The sequence below is a fragment of the Gambusia affinis genome, linkage group LG18 (genome assembly GCF_019740435.1).
Source record: "Gambusia affinis linkage group LG18, SWU_Gaff_1.0, whole genome shotgun sequence".
NCBI lineage: Eukaryota > Metazoa > Chordata > Actinopteri > Cyprinodontiformes > Poeciliidae > Gambusia > Gambusia affinis.
In genome coordinates this window covers 22,254,907-22,278,186 of record NC_057885.1, presented here as the reverse complement: position 1 = coordinate 22,278,186, position 23,280 = coordinate 22,254,907, and the positions used below count along the sequence as shown (strand labels likewise).

At 35.3% G+C, this 23,280-nt stretch overlaps 2 protein-coding genes across 6 annotated transcripts; both read left to right on the top strand.

The window, feature by feature from the left end:
• The first annotated feature begins 1,169 nt into the window (after window positions 1-1,169).
• LOC122821033 (zinc finger and SCAN domain-containing protein 31-like) lies at window positions 1,170-4,027 on the top strand. Of its 2 annotated transcripts, XM_044098861.1 has the most exons (4): window positions 1,170-1,460; window positions 2,461-3,247; window positions 3,415-3,423; window positions 3,584-4,027. In XM_044098861.1, exons 1-4 carry the CDS (start codon window positions 1,397-1,399, stop codon window positions 3,630-3,632), a joined length of 909 nt encoding a protein of 302 aa, XP_043954796.1. In that variant the 5' UTR covers window positions 1,170-1,396; the 3' UTR covers window positions 3,633-4,027. The 2 variants fall into 2 exon arrangements, with proteins under 2 accessions (XP_043954796.1, XP_043954797.1); XM_044098862.1 differs by lacking the exon at window positions 3,415-3,423 and having other exon boundaries at window positions 2,461-3,258.
• Window positions 4,028-15,309: 11,282 nt separating this feature from the next.
• On the top strand, window positions 15,310-22,008 carry LOC122821028 (programmed cell death 1 ligand 1-like). 4 transcript variants are annotated; one of them, XM_044098856.1, is made up of 5 exons: window positions 15,310-15,387; window positions 17,100-17,155; window positions 17,271-17,621; window positions 20,871-21,236; window positions 21,529-22,008. In XM_044098856.1, exons 2-5 carry the CDS (start codon window positions 17,101-17,103, stop codon window positions 21,687-21,689), a joined length of 933 nt encoding a protein of 310 aa, XP_043954791.1. In that variant the 5' UTR covers window positions 15,310-15,387; window position 17,100; the 3' UTR covers window positions 21,690-22,008. The 4 variants fall into 4 exon arrangements, with proteins under 4 accessions (XP_043954791.1, XP_043954790.1, XP_043954789.1 ...); XM_044098855.1 differs by having other exon boundaries at window positions 17,268-17,621; XM_044098854.1 differs by lacking the exon at window positions 15,310-15,387 and having other exon boundaries at window positions 17,032-17,155.
• The last annotated feature ends 1,272 nt before the right edge of the window (window positions 22,009-23,280 follow it).

Genomic DNA, 23,280 nt, shown 5'->3' with positions numbered 1-23,280 from the left:
GTTCAAAGCTTTCAAACTCAGTGTAGGTCAAACACTTTGGTCCACTGGAGTCTGCAGGAATCAGTGGAAACTCGTCATCACTCCAACCTCTGGTGCAGTTTGCAGCTACAGGTTATATCAGATGAGCAGCAGATCTGAAATTAAAGGTGCATTCCCAAACCTCATCAGTCCAAGGCCAAACAGACGGCATGAAGAGATGACAGCTGCAAACATTGGCAGCCATTCACCATTTATATGAAATAAGTGTTTTATTTATTCCTCCAGTTTCTATGGTGACCATTAAATACTTTCCTCTGGTTCAGATTTCACTCCAGTAAAAGTCCAATCATATCCAAAATGGCGTCTCACAACTTTATCTGGTGCTCCATCAGATAAAGATACTTGAAGATTAACATTGACACTGAAACGGATGGACTTTGTCCTCAACACTGCTGAGCTTCATTGGCATTCCTGCGCCCTCTGGTGGTGAAAAGTCACCATAAAAATATTAGTCTCCAAATAGCAACAGATTAGCTAACTGTTTTAGTGGAATAAGAGAAAAGAAGTCTTTAATATTGAGAATTAAAGAAAAGAGAAAAGAATTTTACTGTGTTTTTATATTTTGTAGTTTCTGATTTTATTGCTGCATTGAAATATTTTAATCTTAAAATAATACATTAGTAAAAGAAAATTGTATTTCTTTACTTCTGGATTGATTAAAGACAAGCTTTATTTAACTTTAAGTGACAAAAAAACCATTCCATTCATCCATTTATCTAGGACAGGTTTTATAGTCATCATTAAGAAATAATAAAAAAAATATTAACTTAAATTACAGATTTTTATGATTACGTCACAGTGCTGCCATCTTGTGACAGAAACATGTTCCTGCAGCTCAAACATTCAAGATGTTTAGTCATAAAATGTTTTGTTTCAGATTATTAAATAGGATCAAATGTTTCAGTGACTGAATGAAGTCAGACAGTAGAGGTTGGTTGTAGTGTGTGCGAAATTCACCATAATTAACAGAAATAAAAGGTTTGGAACCTCAGTCTATGAGTAATTATTGTACGTACCTTGTCTTAAAAGAACATTTCAACAATATTTTAATTTGCTGAATATAACTCTATGTTAAAAGAGGTGAGTCAAAACGGAACTTATAAATCATTCACAGTTTCTTCAGTACAGCCACAGTGAAACACGGGGAAGATAAAAACAGAGCACACGGGCTAGCCTTAGTGTTTGTTTTGTTTTGTTTTCTGAGGACGGGTTTGAGGTGTAGCTAAACATTTGAGTGTTTGCGGTAAATATTTCTTCAGTTCAGCCTCAGAGAGAGTTTATCAACGAGCAGGTAACTCCTGCTGAAGAAACATTCACAGCGTTGAAAGAAATCAACGTTAATAAGATCGAGGAAGAGATGGAGGATCAGCGCAGACTGATGGATTTCAGGCGGACACCCCGGATGGTCTCGGACGGAATAGGTACAAAACACCGTCATGTTTTACTGATTAGAGCTAGAAACAGGTTAAAAATAGCCAGGGAGAAGATAGGAAAAGAGATTATTTTCTTATTTTGTTATTTTTTTGTTGCTTACATAAATAATTGTAATTTTCTTCCTTAAAAAAAACCAACAAAATTTTCATTTAACTTTATATTTTGGTCCGTCTGATTATGTACTTTTTAAACATCAAATGATTGTTAATTTGAGCAGTTATTCTGTACCTGAGTAAACCTTTCATCAAATACCTTTTTACTCTTATTTAAGTAGAAATATGTCGAAGTAGTGCTGCTATTACCTGAGTACAATTTTTGTGTATTCTTTTCACCTTCGATAATAAATTTTAAATCTGTAGCTTCTTTAGCTGGTTAAAGTTTTGTTGAAAATGATTAGTTTTATGTTTAATCTTATATTTATCATTGTTTAGGTTTTTCCCGTATTTTCCTGTATATTTTATGTTCTCTGTATAAATATATAACAAATTTAAGTGTTTACTCATACATTAATGTTGAGTATGTTAAAACTCATGCAATTTTAACCAGACGATGGACCTCTGTGAACTAAAAAGAGGAGAAAAAAAACAGCTTCCAACACCAAGTTGCTGATCTGTAAACCTCCAGAATCAATAAAAACTCCTGCATGGGAGTCGAATATGGAGTCATTTTGGTGAAAGCTATTTGTGCCCTGTCACTGAGAAGTTGAAGTTTAGGAGTTTTGTAATTGTAGATTTTCTTTCAGTTATCCATAAATGTGAAACAGCAGTTACACACTTCTTCAAATTCTTAAGACACAAATTGTAGTCTTTGAATCAAACTTTTGAAAAAAATTATAGTTTTGTCCCAAATAATCCAAAACAAATGGTGCAAAACATATTTGCATATTTAAATAACTTGTGAATATGTCTTTAAAACTCACTATATAGAAATATTTAGTCTGCTGTAGTACAAAAACTAGACATGTAAAAGCTTTTGTTTTTTGTCCAGATCTGTGTAAAAAGGAGGAAGTTCTCAAAGAGCCCAGCATCCAGGAGGAAAACTCCACTTTAAATCAAGAGGAACCAGAACCTCTGAAAATAAAACATGAACAAAAGGAACCTGAACCTCTGCAGATTAAAGAGGAGCAAGAGGAACCAGAACATCAACAGTTCAAAAAGGAAGAGAAGCAACTCTGCATCAGTCAGGATGAAGAGCATCTTGTGCTGAAACAGGAGACTGATGACATTTTGGTGAATCCTCTTAATGTACAAAGAATCCACAATGAAACAGAACCACAGAGGAACCAACTCATCTCTCATGACTCTGCTGAGCATGAGAACCAGAATCAGAAAGGAAGCAATTCTGAAGACCCAGGAAAAAAGAGAGATCAAAAACAGAAACAAAAGGAGAGATGTCAGAAAACCAAAACTTGCAGTTCAAAACAAAAAACACACAAGAAACCTCACCCAGAACAAAAATTATATTCTTGTAAAATTTGCGATAAAACCTTTTCTCTAAAAAATTCTGTGACTCAACACATGAAAATTCACACTGGTGAGAAACCTTTCACATGTCCAACCTGTGGAAAAAGTTACAGTTACAAGAGTGGTTTACTGTATCACTTGAGGACTCACACAGGTGAAAAACCGTTCACATGTTCAATCTGTGGAAAACATTACCATTTAAAGGAGATTTTGAAGAATCACATGAGGATTCACACGGATGAGAAGCCTTTTTCATGTCCGAGTTGTAGAAAAGAATTCAGTCAAAAAAGCACTTTAACTCGTCACATGAGGTCTCACACAGGTGAGAAGCGTTATTCATGTGAGACTTGTGGAAAACATTTTGGTTACAAATGTTATTTAAATATTCACATGAGGATTCACACGTTGAGAAACCTTTTTCATGTCCAAGTTGTAGAAAAAAATACAGGCAAAAAGCCACTTTAACTCGTCACATGAGAACTCACAGGTGAGAAGCGTTATTCACGTGAGACTTGTGGAAAACATTTTACTTGCAAAAGTTATTTAAATATTCATATGAGGATTCATACGGGTAAGAAGCCTTTTTCATGTGTAATCTGTGGAAAAGGTTTCTGTCAAAAATCTAATCTTTCTGCCTTCTTCTCCAGGTCTTTTCATAAAGAGCCTCTGGAGTTTTCAGTCCTGAATCTGGACTGATGGTTCTGAGTCCTGAGCCGTCCTTCCGTCAGACTGTCTCTGACGTACCGAACCCGTCCTAGAACCGGTCCGTCCTGAGGTTCTGGAAGAACAACAACAACAAGACAGAAAAAAAATCACTGGACTTCTCAAAAGTATAGTTTCTCCAGCAGTTATGCTTCAAAATGATCTGTCTGTCTGTCCGTCACCAAATGCTCTCTTATTGGCTAAAGTAGGAATTTTATGTTATTTTTCTATTTTTGTGTTTGTAAATTAACTAAGTGAAGAAAAAATAAATGTTTCTTGTTTTATTTTTATTACTTTATTGCTGCTTGTTGTAGTTCCTGTTACCATGGTGATGGTCGCTTTTATTTTTAACCTGGCCAAGTTAAAATTAAAAAAAGTTGACAAAATCATGTAAACGCATCGGCGTAGTTTGTTACTAGAAAGAAGAGAAAATTACTTCATATAAATAGTTTTCAACCCCTCAGCTGTAACTGTTTCTTATGTTTATGATGCATTCAGGCTCTGTTGTTCTAAATGGTTAATGTCAGTAATTTTCCAAAAAATGGATCAGTTTACACCATTTAACTCAGATCGACAGAGTGATTGAGGAACTTTTTAACTGGTTCACCTGTGATTCGGTGAGTTTTTCCTTCCTGTGTGACGGTGTAGGACACAACGCTGTCCACTGACTCTGCAGAAATAAACAATTCATTGTTACACAGCCGCTGGATTTGAAATGGATTAAACAATAAATGTGGGTCGAAGCTCAGATTCCATTTGCTGAGCCAAATCTAAATTAAGTCATTAAGTTGGCAAAAAGAAAGTCATTGAAGTTCATCTTTTATTATTAAACTCTTAGTCTAATCGACTGAAGATGCATAAGAAATGTTTCATTATAATTAAGAGCAAATCTTTCAGATTTAAGTTTGCAGCTCAGTTTATAATTAGTTATTGTTGATATTTTCAGCAGTTCCTCATGCAGAATTTAACACCTTGTTACCAGTTATCTGTTTTAAAAATGAGTCTTTATATATTTCAGGAAATAAAATCCAACCTTCAACAGGAAACAATCATCTCTGTGAAACCATCTTCTAATAACTTTAATAATTATTATAGCTTATGGAGCTTTTTATTCTCGTTTCATGCACGTTCAATCAAAAAGCAGCAGGATGTGAAATTTCTGTTTATTAGAAAAGACACTGACCGTTGTGGTTCCTCCAGACGCAGAGCAACAACATCATAATCAACGGAAAACAGCCGACCACAGCAGGAAGCAGCATGTGGGCGAGGGCAGCAGTAAACGTCTGAGGTCTGCGTCCTTTAAGACAAAAACGTGAAATTCTTGTTTATTAGAAAGACACTGATCTTTGTGGTTTCTCCAGATTCAGAGCAACAACATCATAATCAACGGAAAACAGCCGACCACAGCAGGAAGCAGCATGTGGGCGAGGGCAGCAGTAAACGTCTGAGGTCTGAAAGCATAGCAGGTTAACTGGCCTAAATATGAACAACATGGACAGAGTTGGGAAGCAACTAGTTACAGTTAGTCAGTTACATTTGCCTGAATAACTTTGTTTTTGAAAAAACGTAGTTTTAGGAGTATTTTAACTGTAGCAGTTCGATATAAACTGGTAGCAGGTTGTAAGCTCAATAAAAACCATAACTGCTCTGAACTTCAGAAACGATCGCAACTCCTGAAGAAAGATGTTCAAATTTAACCAGAATTAAATAAATTTTATGGTTCTCATTAAACTGGGGATTAATAATTAGGTAATTCAGTTTCTAATCAGTTCATTTAAACACAGACTCTGAAGAGTCGTCAAAACAACTCAAATACAGAAATGAATTTGTTCCGTGTTTATTTCAGATGGTTTGGATTCACATCATTCTAATCCAATAAATGTAAGTAAGAAATATTACAAAACAAGGTAATGTTGGGTTTATTCTTTTTAAAATGAACGGGCAGCTCTATGAAAATGTAAAAGTGTAATAATTAATATTTTTGTCTCTTGCATAAATATGATGAATAAAACATGAAGTGGAGCTTTAAGCTGCAGTCAGACTCATAAGTAATGCCTGTTCCTGTTTTTTGGTTTGTTTTCAAAGCACTTTGAAATGTCATGTTGATGAAATATGCTGTACAAATAAACTTGTTTATTGATTTATTGATAGATTGATAACAGAGACGTCGTGTTGAGATTTCCTCACCTCTCACTGCCACCCAGGTTTCTGCTGATTCTCCGACTTCAGAGGCGTTACATTTGTAAAATCCTTCATCAGATTTAGAAACGCTCCGGATGGTGAACCGTCCCGTAGAGCTGCTCCCGACCAGAACCCCGTTTCTATAGAAACCAGTTAGACTGGAGGATAATGGTGGCCTGAATCTGCAGTGAAGAGTCAGATTTTCTCCTTCACTAACTGGATGTTCAGGACTGTCCAGGATCAGAGGTCCATCTGAGAAACAAAACGTTGAATATTTAACGAGAAAACAAACCTTTTATGAACATGTTTTACTCATTTTACATGTGAGCCTGTGATGTTTGAGCTGACTCTATCAGATTTAATCTCAGTGTCAATAAACAATAAACCAATCAATAAATACTTTTTAAAAATTAATTAATTGCAAATAATAGCTGAGTTATATTTTCACTTTACATGAAACATGCAGGAGAACAGCTACATAGTTAATCTGTGTATTATAGATTTGATAATCTCTAGTATGACAGAGTTTCAGAAAAGAAATACAATAAAATTTATTCTGCTAATTTTATGACTTTATTCTCAAAATAGGAATTCATTCTCATATTATTAGAATTTTATTCTCGTGTTATTTTGACTTTTTTCTCGTAATCTTCACTTTGTTCTCTTATTAATTCAACTTTATAATTTATTCTAATATGACTTCATTCTGGTAATATTCTGACTTTATTTTTCATAATATGTTATAACTTTATTCTCCTAATTTTATTTTTTATTATTTTCTTAGTATGGTCCTAAAACTCCATCATCCTGTAGACCTGCGTTGCCTTCATGTAACATTTCTAGATATTTGTTGCTCTGATTCATGAGGAGAAACAGAAACAGTCGTCAAGCTGAGAAGATCAAACCTCTGATGTCTGATTTTAATATTTCTGTAATCTGAGACTAAAGAGAAGTTTGAGAGACTAAACCTCAAATGTTTGACTTCATCAGGTTTTAATCTACATCCTGTTTGGTGTTTGTAAGACTTTTCTGTCTGCCAGACCACAAACAGGTCGTCTCTCCTCACACTGAGTCAGTCTGAGTTTCATCTCACCTGTTACTCTGATGTAAACGGCGTCGCTGCGTTCTCCTGCTGCAGATTCACACCAGTAAACTCCTGAGTCAGTTTCATACAGCTCAGATGAAATGCATTCAGTTTTATCAATTTGAGTTAAATACTGAGGACAGAATTCATTTATTTGTTTTGATGTATTTCTTCGGACTCTGAACTCAGACGAGTTTCCCTCACAGCTCAGAGTCAAAGATTCATACAGGAAGAACTGGGATCTGCTGGGAAAGAGTCTCAGACAAACTGCAAAGAGGAGAAAATGTTCTTAAGAATCTGTTCATGATTGATTTAAATCAGAAAACAAAACATTAATCTCATTTAAATTATAATTATTATTTAAAACAGAATCACATTTACTTGAATTTTCTCAGCAGTGTTTCTGTTGAACAACTAAAGACGAGTTGATGCAGCTGGGATCCGTTTCTGTTGCTCATCATAAATAATTGATCCGACCTGATAAATCTATAGCGATCAATGCTAACACCAAAGCAGGAAATGATCTGATCTGGAGGAGCAGTAAAACTTTTCCCCACAATATGGTAATTATTGGTTTTCATGAAAAACATTCTTGTTTCTGTTGTATTTTAGTTACGGTTAGGTTAGACCTTGACTTGAGAGAAATGTTTTACTAAAGTTTCTTCTAGATGAGAAAGAAAAATAAATAAATCTAAACCTGAAAAGTGAGTAAGAATCAATAAAACACAAGATGGTTCAGAAATAAACCATCTTATTATTTTAAAGAGTCTTAAAATAAATTGTAGCTGATTTTTGCTCACCAACGACGGCACAAAGAGCTGTTACCTCCATCCTGAGCTGCTGTACTGACAGAAAGGTGGTTTGTTCATCTCAGCTCTGGTTTTGTGTCAAACGTACCGCAGCTTCCTGCCAGAATGATCTCCAGGTTCAAAGTCATAAAACTCAAAGGAGGTCAAACAGTTTGGTCCACTGGAGTCTGCAGGAATCAGTGGAAACTCGTCATCACTCCAACCTCTGGTGCAGTTTTGCAGCTACAGGTTAAATCAGATGAGCAGCAGATCTGAAATTAAAGGTGCATTCCCAAAACTTCATCAGTCCAAGGCCAACCAGACGGCATGAAGAGATGACAGCTGCAAACAAATTCACCATTTATATCAATTAAGTGTTTTATTTCTTCCTCCAGTTTCCATGGTGACCATTAAATACTTTCCTCTGGTTCAGATTTCACTGCAGTAAAAGTCCATAAAGATCCAAAATGGCATCTCTCAACTTTATCTGATGCTCCATGATGAGGGTTAGTTCATTCGTTCATTCACATCGATACAGAAACTGATGGACTTTGTCCTCAACACGCTGAGCTCCATTGAACCGGCATTATATGGGTTACTGGCGTTACTGCGCCCTCTGGTGGAGAATAGTAAACACAGCAACATAATCAGAATTTGTTTCTAAATAATAGAGACTTATCAGCGAATTGTGTTTTGATGAAAAATAAAAAAAAAGACAGTTTTGATTTTGAAATTGAGAAATTCTGATATTTTTAATTTATAAATGACTTGGTTTCTTCTTTTTGTTGCTGGATATTAATGTTTTTGTTTTTTAAGATGTTGAAGCTTCGTTGGATCAGAACCAACACTTTTCCTACCCTGAATGTCTCCTGATGATCGCTGGAGGCAGAGAGGGAAGAGACCAGAGCACAGAAACATTTTTGCTTTCAGTTTTGTGGTTTTTCATGTTTTAGTTTGTGGCAAGCTGTGGTTTTGCATAATGCAACAGAAGACAAAGGGCGAGTCTAAGCACATATTTCTTCAGGCACAGTTCCCAGGTGTGAGAGTGAATGTGTTGTGACTGATCTTGTATCATATTAACATTCAGAAAAAAAATCCCAAAGTTTTTCAGGAGGAAGTTTTCGACTCACTCAAAATAAAAAGCACTCTTGGAGAGTTTTCTAGTTTCAAAATGTAACATTTTCTTTACTTATAAAAATAACAGAAATATTCTCTGAATTGACTTCATACAAAATTTAAAATATAAACATTAATTTTGTTTTGAAAACTGTTTCACTCCTTCATCAAACAATCAGATCAACCGCAGCAGCTTGTTAATCCCAGCAGAAGGCTGACAGACAAGGAGGAGGGTCTAGTCAAAGTAAATAAATAATAGATCAACCGACAGCATAACTTTGGATCAAAACAAGAAACGACAGAAACAAGCTGACAGGTCTGAGTGATGAAACAACAGAAAGTCAGGATTCATCAGAGCTTCTTTATTTTGGTAAAGAACAAAAACATGCAGCTGATATGAAGTATTATTTATTGTCCAGAGAAAAACTCTGGTCCAGATCAGAAATGGCAGATATTGGTCCAGCCAACAGAAATGTTTTATTTTAAAGGATTTAACTCTGATTTTAAATCTTCTGATGGCTCCAGTTTATAATCTGAAGCTTTTATTTAGGAGTTTTCATCAAAATGAAGATCAAATGGTTTCAGTTGAGGTTCTATAAATAGAAATGATTTATATAAACCCAAGACTATACTGGTTAAAATGACAAAGCAGAACCAGGACAAATGTCAGAACTAACATTGAAATGTGTCACCATGTCATAATATGTTTTAGGAATCAGTTTCCCTCATATAGATCAGAGATAAAACTGTTTGTTTGTGGTTTCTCATGGTTTTTAACTGAACATTGTTCCATGTTTTTCCCTTATTAAAATATCATATAAAAGCTTTTTATGATTATTTTGGAAAACTTCTTCAATCAGAGACCATTTATTCCCATAATCATCACAAACTCTGAACTCCGCAGACTCTTTACTGAATGAAACATTTTGAAAATTGATGAAAAGTTTTTATTATTTTAATACCACGTTGTAAAAATAATTTTAACAAATATTATAAAAATCACTTATTTGTTGGAGAAATCTGATATCAGAGAACATGGATGTCAGTACTATAAATGTTCTGCTGATTTTCCTGCTGTGACATCATCAAATATGAACAAATGAAAAGTCGACCATCAGGTGAATTTGAACAGCAGGAGGAGAAAACGTCTCTAACAAGAGAGAAACCACTGAGGATTTCAGTTGAACCAAATAATGTTACTGCTGGTAAACACCTAAAGCCTGCAGGCAGAAACATTTGAGTCAAACATTGAAAGGGTGAAACAGTTAAACTGAATCGTAGTTTCAGAACCAGGAGCAGAAGTTGCACAGAAGGAAATATATACAATTATTTCATGTCATAACAAACCTTTAATAGAGTCTGTAATGTTCAAACATGTTATTTTCCTAAAGCTTGTTTATAAAAAGAAACTGAAGGTTGAAATAAGATCAGTGTTTTTCACCAGCAGAGAGAAAGAATAGAACTGGTTTCTCTGATGGGTGAAGATCATGGTGGAAATTATGATGAGAAAGTTTATAGTATCTTAATTTATTTTATCTATTTAATTACCCTTTGGGACCAATAAAGTATTTTTGAATTTATATTTGAATCTTTTTTTAATCTGAATCTCATTGAGGTGATTTTGTCGACTGCAAAGATAATTCAGTTCAAAACTTTAATAAAACATAAAAAACAACAACAGGCCTTTTAACCAGTTAGCTATAAAAACACAAACTCTTGGTTTTTCCAAGAGGATCTCAGGCTGAAATGTTGGTGACAATCAGTTTATGATTTTTATCAACAGGTTCTCCTTCCTGCTCATGTGGATCAAAAATGTTTCAGAAAAGAGCAGATTGAGTTATTATGAGATAAACTGAAAGAACAATTTTCACTGATCCTAAAATCACTTCTAGATTAATGAACCACAACAACATGCAGGTTCTGACAGACAGCAGTAAAAAAAGCTTGTTCTGTCCTGTCAAGAAAACCTGAGATCATCCCTCTTTCCCATGCTGGAGATTTAAGTTTAACAGTAAAAATAAATAAAGTTACCTTTAAAATGAATCACTCTAGTGACATCTAGACATCATGTTTTTGTGGAGTTTTTGAAAAACAGGTTCCAGCTACACAGAGATTATTATTTTTGGTGAATTGTTATTACATGGGACTCAAAGTTGATCTATTCCACTAACTCTAAAGGAGCAGAAGAGTTATAATAATATATAATAATTATTATTATAATATTATTATTATAACTATAATAATAACTATTATTATTATTGGATTAAATCATCTAGACTCCAGTCCAGATTCAGTTCAGGTTCTTATTGTCAGAGTTCAGTCTGGTTGTCACCTTACAGACCTTAATATCTGATTGATTTAAGGTCAGTTCTGTTTATATTAAAGCTCTCGTCAAGTTTCATCTTGACAGCATAAAAAAGTTACAATTATAGTTGAAGCTTTTTAGAAACCATTTTCTTTTCCTCTCCATCTCGACTGTTTTTAGGTTTAAAGATAAACAAAAGATAACAAAAAAAAAAGCTAATTTAATTATTTTTAGCTTTAAACAGATCAAATAAAATAAAAGCTACAATCTTTGTTTTCTATTCAGTTCAGTATGTTGATGGATCTGTTCTGAATTTTAAATGCAAACATTAAACAAACTGATTATTTTGAAATCTTTATAAAAGGATTTCTAATTTCATACATGAAGCATTGAATAAAATCTGAATGTTTAAATGAAACATTTGGCTTTAGACAATCAAAGTATCAAAGAGAAACATTACGGTAGTCTGGAATAAACACAATAACATCTTTATTTTAGTTTGTAGTTTCTGTTATTTATCTGAACATTCAGAACAGAACAAGAGATCTGAACTGCTACGCTGGTATCACTAGTAAGGAAGACAAACAGCAAAGACAACTTTGAAAGGACCCAACAGGAAACAAGAGACACAGGTGGAGTTAAATGTACAGGGAAGGTAATCAGAGGAAACAGGACACAGCTGGGATCAATCAAGGGTAGACTGGACAACACAGGAACTAAAACAAAAAACACAAAATTTCATATTCTCATATCCTCCTGTTTTGGTAGATAAACCACAAAACCTCGACTGAGAGGAAAAACCCTCAGTTTTATGATGCCTCTGAATCATCAGAGGCATCATAAAAGATCCTGTTTGACTTTAGCTCCAGTTTTCATTTACAGCAGATTTACAACAATTTCCAGTTTCTGCAGCAGGAATGAAAATGCAGAACAAACATGGAGAGTTTCTAAAAGAAGCTTAGTAAGTTAATACTAAATTAATATCTGACAATATCATTCACCAGCAGCAGCAGCTTGTTACACAACCAACATTTATTCCTAAACATTTATTTCTCTATTATCAGAAGGTTCAGTTAAACAAGTAATAACAATTCACCAAAATTAATCATTTGATCCAGCCGGCTAAAAACCAGCTCTTAGTTTAGTTTGGTCCAATTCTTCTGCTTGACTTGGATTGGACAGTTAGTTTAACCTTTCTTGACATTCTTGTCCTCAGAACTGATAACATTTTGGTTTTGAAAATACGACTAACTCCATTGTGGAGGGAGTGTGGGAAGCAGTATGGATGAATGAAAAAAAAAACAGAGATAGTTACACTAAAGTGTTTCACTGTAAAGATGGTTTATAGTTTGTTTTATTGCAACCTGAAGTCTGAAATAAACTTCAGTGGAGTTTGAAAACAAAATATATGTTCAGGTTTATGTCTGGTTGAACGATGTGAGTCCACTTGATTTCATTTTCTCTTTTGGGGGCATTTTATTGTAATCCATAGAGGAGCCAAGAAAATCTTTGGGAACAACTGCTGTAACCTGAGTAGCTCAACCTGGAGGAAAAATAACAGGAGGCAGAAGGTTTGTTTTTTTTCCTCTGAGCAATAAAGAAGTTTTAGGTTTAGACAAGACTCTGTTCACAGCCAACATGAACAGTCTTGTCTCACCTTGGGGCACAAACTTTCCAGTTAACTTCACTTCTGATGGGGGAGGTTTTTGTTTTTGTTTCGGCTTTAAACAAAAAACTGTTGTTGCTACTGATCTGATCCAAATAATGAACTCATTACTCTCATCAGGCGTTTTCCCCCAGGCTTTGAAAACAGCAGTAATCAAACCACAGATAAAAAAGAACAATCTAGACAAATCACTACTGCAGAATTAATTTGCTGACTCATCAGCAAAGTTATTGAAAAAGTTTTGTGTAAACAGTTAAATAGCTTCCTAACGATAACCAACCGCTTTGACTCCTTCCAATCTGGTTTCCGGTCTCACCACAGCACAGAAACTGGCCTAGTCAAAGTGTTCAATGACATCCATATCAATACGGACTGTGGAAGAACCACAGTGCTGGTTCTGTTGGACCTCGGTGCAGCTTTTGACACTGTTGACCATGAAATATTACTGAATCAACTGGAGAGTTGGGTCGGACTCTCCGGTCCAGTGCTTAACTGGTTTGAATCTTACATAAAGAACAGGGATTTGTTTGTTTCAACTGGAAACTTCTCATCAAAGAGGTCAAAGGTCACATGTGGGGTACCCCAAGGTTCAATCCTAGGACCCCTCTTATTCAATATCTATATGCTCCCACTAACTCAGGTTATAACAGGAAATAATATTAGCTACCATAACTATGCAGATGACACACAGCTCTACATTATAATGTCACCAGGTGACCTTTGACCCCATCCAATCACTGAACAGATGCTTAGGACAGATAAAGGTGTGGATGTGCCAAAACTTCCTCCAGCTGAACAGAAACAGAACTGAAGTTATTATTTTTGGACCTAAAGAGGAACGATGTAGAGTTATAGATCTAGAGTTATAAATCAAGAGTTATCGATCTAGAGTTATAGATCTAGAGTCAGTGAACAGCTTCAGTTATTACAACTACAAACCAGCGATCAGGCCTGACACCTGGGAGTAGTGATTGACTCTGACCTGAACCTTCAGAGCCACATAAAGACAGTCACAAAGACAGCCTTCTATCACTTGAAGAACATTTCCAGGATTAAAGGACTAATGTCTCAGCCAGATCTAGAGAAACTCATCCATGCGTTTATCTTCAGTCGTATTGATTATTGTAACGGCGTCTTCACAGGCCTCTCCAACAAATCAATCAAACAGCTGCAGCTGATCCAGAATGCTGCTGCTCGTGTTCTCACTAAAACCAGGAAGATAGAGCACATAACACCAGTTTTAAAGTCCCTCCACTGGCTCCCTGTAGCTCAAAAAATAGACTTTAAAATACTGTTGTTAGTTTATAAATCACTGAATGGTTTAGCACCACAATACATTAAAGATTTGCTGCTGTTGTATCAACCTTCCAGAACTCTCAGGTTCTGGTTCTGGTTCTGCTCTGCATCCCCAGAACCAGAACCAAACGAGGAGAGGCGGCATTCAGCATCTATGCACCACAAATCTGGAACAAACTTCCAGAAAACTGTAAAACAGCTGAAACACTGACTTCCTTTAAATCTCAACTAAAAACCCACTTGTTTAGAGTTGTATTTGAAACGTAATCAATTATAAATTTATTGACGGAATCTGACTTGATATTGTGTTTTTATTGTTGATTCTATGTTACATTGTGTTTCTGTGTTTGATTTGATGTAAAGCACTTTGAAATGCCTTGCTGCTGAAATGTGCTATACAAATAAAGTTTGATTGATTGATAGAATTAAGTCACATTGTCAGTGTGAAAGAGTAACAGAACATTTCTCTATTTAAAAATAAAATAGAGGATCAGATGAATGTGTTATTGATTGATGTATCAGGATTTACATGGACGTCTGTAATTCTCTTTAATATGTGTTCATTTTACTCAGTTTTATTTCATCTTATTAAATATTATCTATAATTGGCTACATCATCATTAAAATTTTATGTTTTATTTCCATCAGTTAAATTGACTAATGGAAGATTTTTCATTTTTATTTCAGTCTTTTGTGTTTCACTGCATGAAGTTTTCATGCATTAATAATCCATCAGCTTTTATTCTCCCTTATTTCAATTATTTCTGTTTGTTATTAATTTGAATCTTCTAAACCTGTTGGCACCATTAACTGGTTATTTTTCACATTATTAGACTGAAGAGTTATTTCTGTTTATTTTCTGACATCTGAGCTTTAATCATGTTCACCTTCAGTGGTTCATATTAAAGTTCAGAGATTAATTAATGTGGAAAATTTAGTGGCTGAAAATGTGTTTAGAAATGTGTAAAAATAATGAATTGTGGAAAAACATCGATAAAGATAAAAAATTGTTCCAGGAATTGGATTTAATATGAAAAGCTGGAACGTTGTGTGTGAAAGACGAGGCTGTTTATAAACCAGAGAGACAAGAAGAAACAAGTACAGGAATGTAGCCTGAAGGGTTTGAGCAGAAAATGAAAATATCTTATTAGATCTCTGAATTTATTCTGCCTTTACTGTGACACCACTGACTGGGTGGAACATATAAAACCCACTGGGTTTTATATGTTCCACCCAGAAACTCCCCAGTGAAAAGCAAAGAGCACAACTGGAAATATCTTCACACTCCACAGGTTTCATCCAGCAGGTTACAGGTCAGTTTGTCTCTTCTAGTTTATTGTTGGTCAGTTTTTATTCTGACTCTTTTAAGATGAACTCTGTTAAAATATTTAAGACTTGATAATCATTAGTGTTGTTGACAAACTAGATATTACTAGATACTAGAGATGTAATAAAATAATAAATTGACTTTCTGGTTTCTGACAGACGTTTAGAGAATCTGTTTCAAAACCACAGACAATAATAGAAACAAAGATTTTATATCATTTATTGAGACGATCTGCTGAAGAATATGGTGGAGATTTTAAATGAAAAACTGAACTTTGACCCAAAAACATGATAGTTAAAGAAGGAATCAGGTTAAATAAGTTCCTCATGCAGTGAGAAATTATTTATTGTTGAGCTGGAAAAAAGGTTTTAGGTTCATAGAATGACTGCAGATTTAAAACATGTAGATGAAAATGAAATCTCTGAATCATAATGTCATTTATTTTGAACAAGACTAATTTAATGGACTTAATCCTTTCCATTTTGTTAATGTTCTGTTTTTGAACGTGTTGAACTGGTTTCCACCTCAGGGCCACCGTAGTAATGGTTCGAATTATAAAATAAATTATTTGGTTTAGGAAGAAAAGAAACCAAACTTTATGACGAAGAACAGATTTGTTTGAACTTGTTCTGTTTGACATATTAGATTGTAATAATAATAATAATAACTTTGAGCCGTTTATTGATTTGCTTCAAATTCATGTTTTAAATAATTTCTGGACTAAAACCAGAAACAATGATCTGTTATTCTGTTACTCAGATTAATTTATTCTATTTAAAATATTGTTTTGGAGGGACCAAATGTGACAACAGTGGTAGGAGTTTGTTATTACAGAACATATTTTTATATTAATAACAACGCTATAAACTCTGTAGAGGTTTTGACTAAACAGATTAAATAAAGCAAAATTTCTCGCCATGTGTTGATTTTCGTAATAAAGGACCTATTTTACGTGACTATGTTCCTTTGTTTTTTTATAAAATTTTGATGCAAAGGTCATTTCAGCTTTTTATTATTAAATATTTGCTATAAATGCGTATTTTCTTCTCTATGAATCATGTTTGCGGAAAAACGTCCGTTTCCGTGTAACAGAGATCATTACAGAAAAAATCAGTTAACAAATATGTTTAGTTTCAGTTTTATAATAATTAACAACTTCCTGTCAGTTTTTAAACTAAAACTAAACTTTAAGCTAAACTAATTAAGCATCTGCAGATCTGATCAGTCTAAGTGAAACATTTTATAATCCTCCATTTTGTGTTTCATCTGGACGGCATAAACTTTTACCTGAAGCTTCATTGGAAAATCGTCCATCAGCGTCTGAAACTCTTTTATACATGAAGCCCCTGGAGAGGAGACAGAAAGGGAGATCCCGTCTCTCACGTCATCAATGAAGAGAGTTAGTAAATGAACTTCATGTAAACCGTTAATCAGTTACTCTGCTAACCCTACTGGCTCTCAGAGGAGGAATACATCAACAAGACAAAAAGAATGACCAGCAAATGTTTTAGAGGAGAGAGATGATTTGTGCTGTGATTGACAAAATCCTGTAATAGATTGATTTTTATATTTTTATGCCATGAGACAGGTATGGTCTAAATGAAGTCAGACTGAGTTGTTATGAATCCAGTTGTTCCTTGTATTGTTAGTGATGATGTTCCTGATGTTCTGCTGCCTCTCCTCCTCTTCCTCTCTCAGGATGAAGATGATCTCCAGCATCCTGCTGCTCCTCATCCTCAGCTCATGTCTCTGTGGTCAGTCTCCATCTTGTCTTTGTGACAGAAAGCTCTCTAGATGGAGCTGAAAGACTCCCATGTTCCAGTTCTCAGTGTGTCTGCTCCTCTCTTTCCCTCTCTGTCTCCTCAGCAGCAACATTTGTAGTGAATGTGACACAGAGCAGCTATCAGGCAGAGGAGAACCACAGCATCACTCTGGAGTGGACCTTCACCACCAAGACTCAGGGATCCTACAGGGAACTGTTCATTTATTGCAGCGTGGTGGCTCATAAAGAATTGATCTTCTATCAGGTCCATAATGGTGTTGAGATTCCAGATTCTCAGGATAAACAGTTTTCAGGACGAGTCCAGAGTGACAAAGACGTCCTCAGAGAAGGACGAATCAGACTCCATGTGTCCAGACTGAGGACTGAAGACTCTGGTCAGTATCTGTGTGTAGTGAAAACTGAAGACGGTTCCGACAAGGAAAAATGTCAACTCAACGGTGAGTTATTTGGTCAGTTTTTTCTTTTTACTTTTAACTTTTTATGTCTTTGTTGAGCATAAATATAAACTGTTTATTAGTGAAATGGTTTAGCCTCTTTATTAAAGCTCATGTTTGATCACATCTCTAAGCACTAGAGTTCAGTAGGTCGACCTCAACATAGAGTGGTGATTCTAGACCAAATTCACCTGGGAAATCAGCTGATCTAATAGATGAAAACTGTGATTCTATCACAAAACTGCTGAAGCCAAAAGTGCAACATCTTCATTTTATTTCATTATTATAGTGAAACTGTGAAGGTAAAAACTTAAATTGGTTGAAGGGATAAATTAGTTACAGTTTCTGTGGCAGCATATTTCATCATAAGAACCATATTTAGTATCTCTTCAATACTTGGTCCAGTTCCAGGTCTATAGGGCCACTGGCCCCTTTAGATTCATCCCTGAGTTCGGCCATGTAAAGGACTGGACTGATGTAAGAATACATTTCCATTGGCTGATGAAAGTAAAGGGTTAAGTGGATTTTCTGCTGAGAGCAAAACATGCAGCACTTCTATGTGCATCTGTAAGCAAATAAAACTCTCAGCCAAACAACCAACCAGAGTCAGGAGAAGGCTCTTAGTGCTGACAATCACCACCTTGTATGTGCTGCTCACACCTTTTTCCTTGCTCTTGGCTGCAGCTCCTCCTCCACAGTGAAGCGCTGTGAGTGCATAAATGTTATAAATGTAAATGAAGGACGACTCCCACAGCTTCTCAGGGCCGTGATCACCACGGTCCGAGTCTCTGGACTCTCACTGGGTTTGGTTCTGGCAGCAATGGTCCACTTTAGTTTATGTGGGTGTTTTTCCTAAAGCAGTGATCAAGAAAGCAGTCATTCATACACAGAGGTGTGTTTTGTTCAGGGCTGGTTCAAGGTGAAACGGGGCCCTGAGCTCAATATGAATTATGGGCCCCTCTGTGGTTAAGAACGTCACCATCACTGTCTGGGAGAGGAAGCCGAGTTTAATTGGCTTAAAGAAATCATTGATAATTGGTGACTATTTGGTGAGATGCACAAAAAAAGCTCAAACACAAAGACTATAGCATAAAACTCAGAATCAAATGTAGCTGTGATTAAACAAAGAGTATTTATGCACATTTACAAAGTAAATTGAAATTTTAAACAGTGTAAAATATTTTTTTTTTTCATTGTAAATAGTTAAACCAAATTTAATAGTATTCCCATTCAAACTCCCAAAACAAACAAACACATTTTAATATTCCCAAACAAATGCTAAAATTGTAAATTTGTGGTTTTTACTAAAATTGAAGCATTTAGAGGGTTTGGATGTTCTCGGTCCATTACTTTGGGCCGGTTCTGGTTAGAGGACCCAGAAATTGTAGTCCAGTCCAGAACTACATTTTTGTGCGGAGTTCCTCAAGGGTCCGTACTGAGACCAGTTTTATTTAATTTGTATATAAACAACATAATCAAAGTGTCTAATGTATTAAATTTGTGTTATTTGCTGACGACACAAATATTCTAGACTCTGGTGAAAACTTACAACTTCTTTCTGTAGAAATCAGTAAATTAAAAAATGGTTTGACAAAAACAAATTATCACTAAATTTGGACAAGACTAAAATCCTGGTTTTTGGAAACAAAAATACTCAAATTCAAGTTCATATAGACGGTGTAACTCCATAAAGGGTTTATGTTAATAAGTTTCTCAGTGTAATAATACATGACAAAATCAGTTGGAAACTTTATATTAAACATTTACAGAATTAACTAAGCAGGAGAAAATCAATCCTGACTAAAACTAGACAAGTTCTGAATAACAGATCACTTCATATTCTATATAATGTATATCAATTTTACCATATTTAACATATTGTTCAGAGGGGTGGGGAATTATTGCAAAAGCTCTTTACATCCACTAAATATCCTACAGAAACGAGCCGTTAGAATCATCCATAATGTTGGTTATTATGAGCACATGTAACGGGTGGCATCAATAAATCTCTGGAAGTCACTCAGTCAGGCCTCAACTAGATATATATTTTTTTATTCTGGGAAAGAAGAGAAAACAAATCAACCACCTCTTCTACTCCCTCTCCCTGCACTCCAGCCCTAAATGTGAAAATAAAAACAATGTTCAACCGAGCTGTGCTGGACTAGCAACGGTTGTTCGCGCTAAAATAAAGAAAAAGGAAATTATAATAATACTGTTGATAAAAAACCCACAACGAGGGTCAAAACTGTAAAATAATAGACTAACAAACAATAATAAACAACATATGTTAGAGACTTCTACATAAACAACTTCCATACAGAAAAACAAACGCTGCGAAAGGGCGACCCCCGCAGGCAAAAACAACAAACAGGAAACAAAAATAACTGAATAAGATAAAATTTACAAATTCTTAATATAAAATGAATAAGAAAAAATAATTGAACAAAAAACACATTTGTAACTCTGTTACACACACAAACCCATTAGTATTAAAATCTATAATAAGCTGGTGGAATTTAAAATTACTCAAATCATGTTTAAGGCATCTAATAAAGTTGTGCCTGAGCTCATAGAGAGCATGTTTTCTGAAAGAGAAGGGGGATATTACTGGGAAACTCAAACTTAAAGATTCGTAGAAAGAGCTTTTATTTTCAATTCATGTGCTAAAGTTATGGAACAAGTTAAATGAGGAGTTAAAACAAAGTCAAAATTTATTACTTTATTAGTGTTTAGATTAATCCAGACTGATCATCCTGGAGCTCTGAGCAAAACTTAAAGAAGGAGCCGTGCAGTACCGGTACCAGCTGCAGTCGAGCCGCCAGCTTTATGGACAGAAACCATCACTGTTATATAAATGTAAACTTATAAATATGATTTCTCTATTTGGAATAAACGTCCACATTCCCACTCAATGGACCATGTTGCCATGGTTACTGGTTCACATGGTGGCAGACTTCCTGGTATTTATACTAATTTAAATGTATTTATGGATGTTAACAGGCGACCAGCAGCTGCTCTCTATTTCCCCCAGATTGTGATTTATAAAGGAAAAGTGATCACGGCTTTATGCATCCAGATTTTTTGTTTGTTTTATTGTGAAAACTGAGCTCTGATTTATTCATGAGGCCCCAGATCTGTTGTTCCAGTCCAGGTCAGAGTTCAGTGTCTCTCCTTGGTCTCTGCTGCTGCTGTGGAAGTGGACCGCTTCACTTTGACCTCTGACCTTTCTGCTCTCTATACTCTGTCCTGTAGTTCATAAAATCATCTCAGCTGTTCCTGGACAGAAGGTCTCTCTGCCATGCCAACTCCCCAACAACAAACCTGCTGTGGATGTGGAGTGGACCCGATCAGACCTGGAACCAGAAGAAAATGTCCTCCTGTTCAGAGGTGATCAGCCTGATCCAGAGAACCAGCATCCATCTTTTAGGAAGCGGGTGGAGCTGCAGGACAGACGGATGAAGGACGGAGACGTGTCTTTGCTTCTGAGCAACGTGATGCCCAGCGACTCGGGAAAATACGAGTGTCGAGTTTTTAAGAGAGAATCATCTGGTAGGAAGACAATCAATTTCAACTCTGAATACATCAGGACTGTCTTCCTGGATGTGGCGCCTCCTACAGGTGAGTTTTCATGGTTTCTATATTCCTGTGAAAGAAGGAAGCTGCATAAAGTGTTTTAATGTTCAGATCAGTGAATCTTCTTAAAGGTGAAAATGTCTTTAGAGTCTCTGTGGGGGCTGTGGCTAATCTAAGGGGGAATATCCCTTTAAGGCCAGATGTGGTTCTGGTTCTGCAGTCAACCTGTCAGACCAGATGTTTGTGTTTTCTAAAGCTGCTGCAGAAAGCAGCTGGTCTGAGAGCAGCAGATGAAGAGAAATGGATTCTGACCTTCAGCTCTGATTCTGTTTTACAGAAAACAAGGTGGGAAGAGAAGAAGATGGAAGCAGAAACAAAGATGTTGGATTGATTATTGGACTGATTATTGGAGCCATTCTGATCGCTGCACTGATTATTGGTTTGATTATTTGTTATGTTATTAAAAATAGAAAAAGAGAAGAAGCAGATGATAAATAGATCACCAAACTCACAGTGAGAGTTGAGAACCGTTCTGATCCTCATGTTGATCATCATTTGGAGGATCAACATCCTCCAAATGATGGAGGATGTTGATGGAGCTCAACATCCTCCATCATTTTTTTATTTTTTATTTATTTATGATTTTCAAGAATAAACAGGCAAATTAGAGGACAAAACAACAAGGATAAAAATAAAAAAACAAATAAAAAAAACAAAACAAAACAAAAAAACTAACCAGAGTCATCAAAACAAAAGTTCACAGAACAGAACAATCAAAACACTGTCAGCTAACAAAGGGTCTGATAAGAGGATAAAATAAATGTACATCAGATTGTAGAATGTTATCGAGCATGAGACAGAAACCAAGCAAGTAAGAGACATTTCTGAGGACATTGAATCAAACAGCCCACCATGGAATATGGAATAACAAGAAAAGATGAAAACAAGTTATAAACACAATAAACATGACGAAATGGTAAATGAGTAAAATAAATTATTAGAAAAAACAGGTCCAGATGTAAACGACAATTATTTTAGCCTATTATTTTTTATGTATCTATTGAAAGGACAACATCCTCCATCATTTGAATGTGACTTTGTTCTAACAACTTGATTGCAATGATTGCAGCAGCTCCTCTGCAGGACATCAGGTTCTTCAGAGGAGTTTTAATCATTGAATCATTCATGTGGCTGCAGAGAAACTGATTATATTGTTATATAAATATATTAATGCTTATATATTGTTTCCTTTTTTTATCTGTTCTGTTTCACAAAGTCTCTCCACAGGTTGATGTTCACATTGTTTCAATGTTGTTCTTATTTTTATTCATATCTGCCCTTAAATCACGTCTAATCAGAAATAAACACATTTCATTAAAGGAAACATTTCTAAATGTGTGTTTTCACATCAGAACTGAATAAAGACAGAAAGGAGGAGAAATACTAACTTTCACTGCTGAGCAGCTCTTAGTCAGAGCTTAGAGCGCCACCATGTGGACAAAACCACACATTGCAGCTGATCTCTGCTGAGGTTTCAGCAGCTGAGGTTGCAGCTGATCTCATGCCACCTGATCATGCCTGACTCCATGTGTCCAGACTGAGGACTGAAGACTCTGGTCTGTATCTGTGTGACTTGAAAACTGAAGATGGATTCAACTCTGGAAGATGTCGACTCAACGTTACTGGTGAGGAGAAATATTTTACTCAGATAAAATCATGAGACCTGAGTTGTTGAATTTCTTCTTTTACATGAATCCTCCTGGATCTCAGTTTTTATGAAATATTAATAAATATTTTTGATTTCTCTCCCAGCAGTTGCTGATCAGATCCAAACTCAGAGACCAACTTGGACTCCAGAACCAGAGAGACGAGGAAGGAACATCATCTTCATCACTGTGGGACTGACAGCAGCTGTAATGGTTCTAATAATAATAATAATAATAATAATAATAATAATAATAATAATAATAATAATAATAATAATAATAATAATAATAATAATAATAATAATAATAATAATAACAATATCAATTATTTGGTTTAGAATGAAAAGAAACAATAATTTTGAATCAAGTGTAGATAAAAAAAA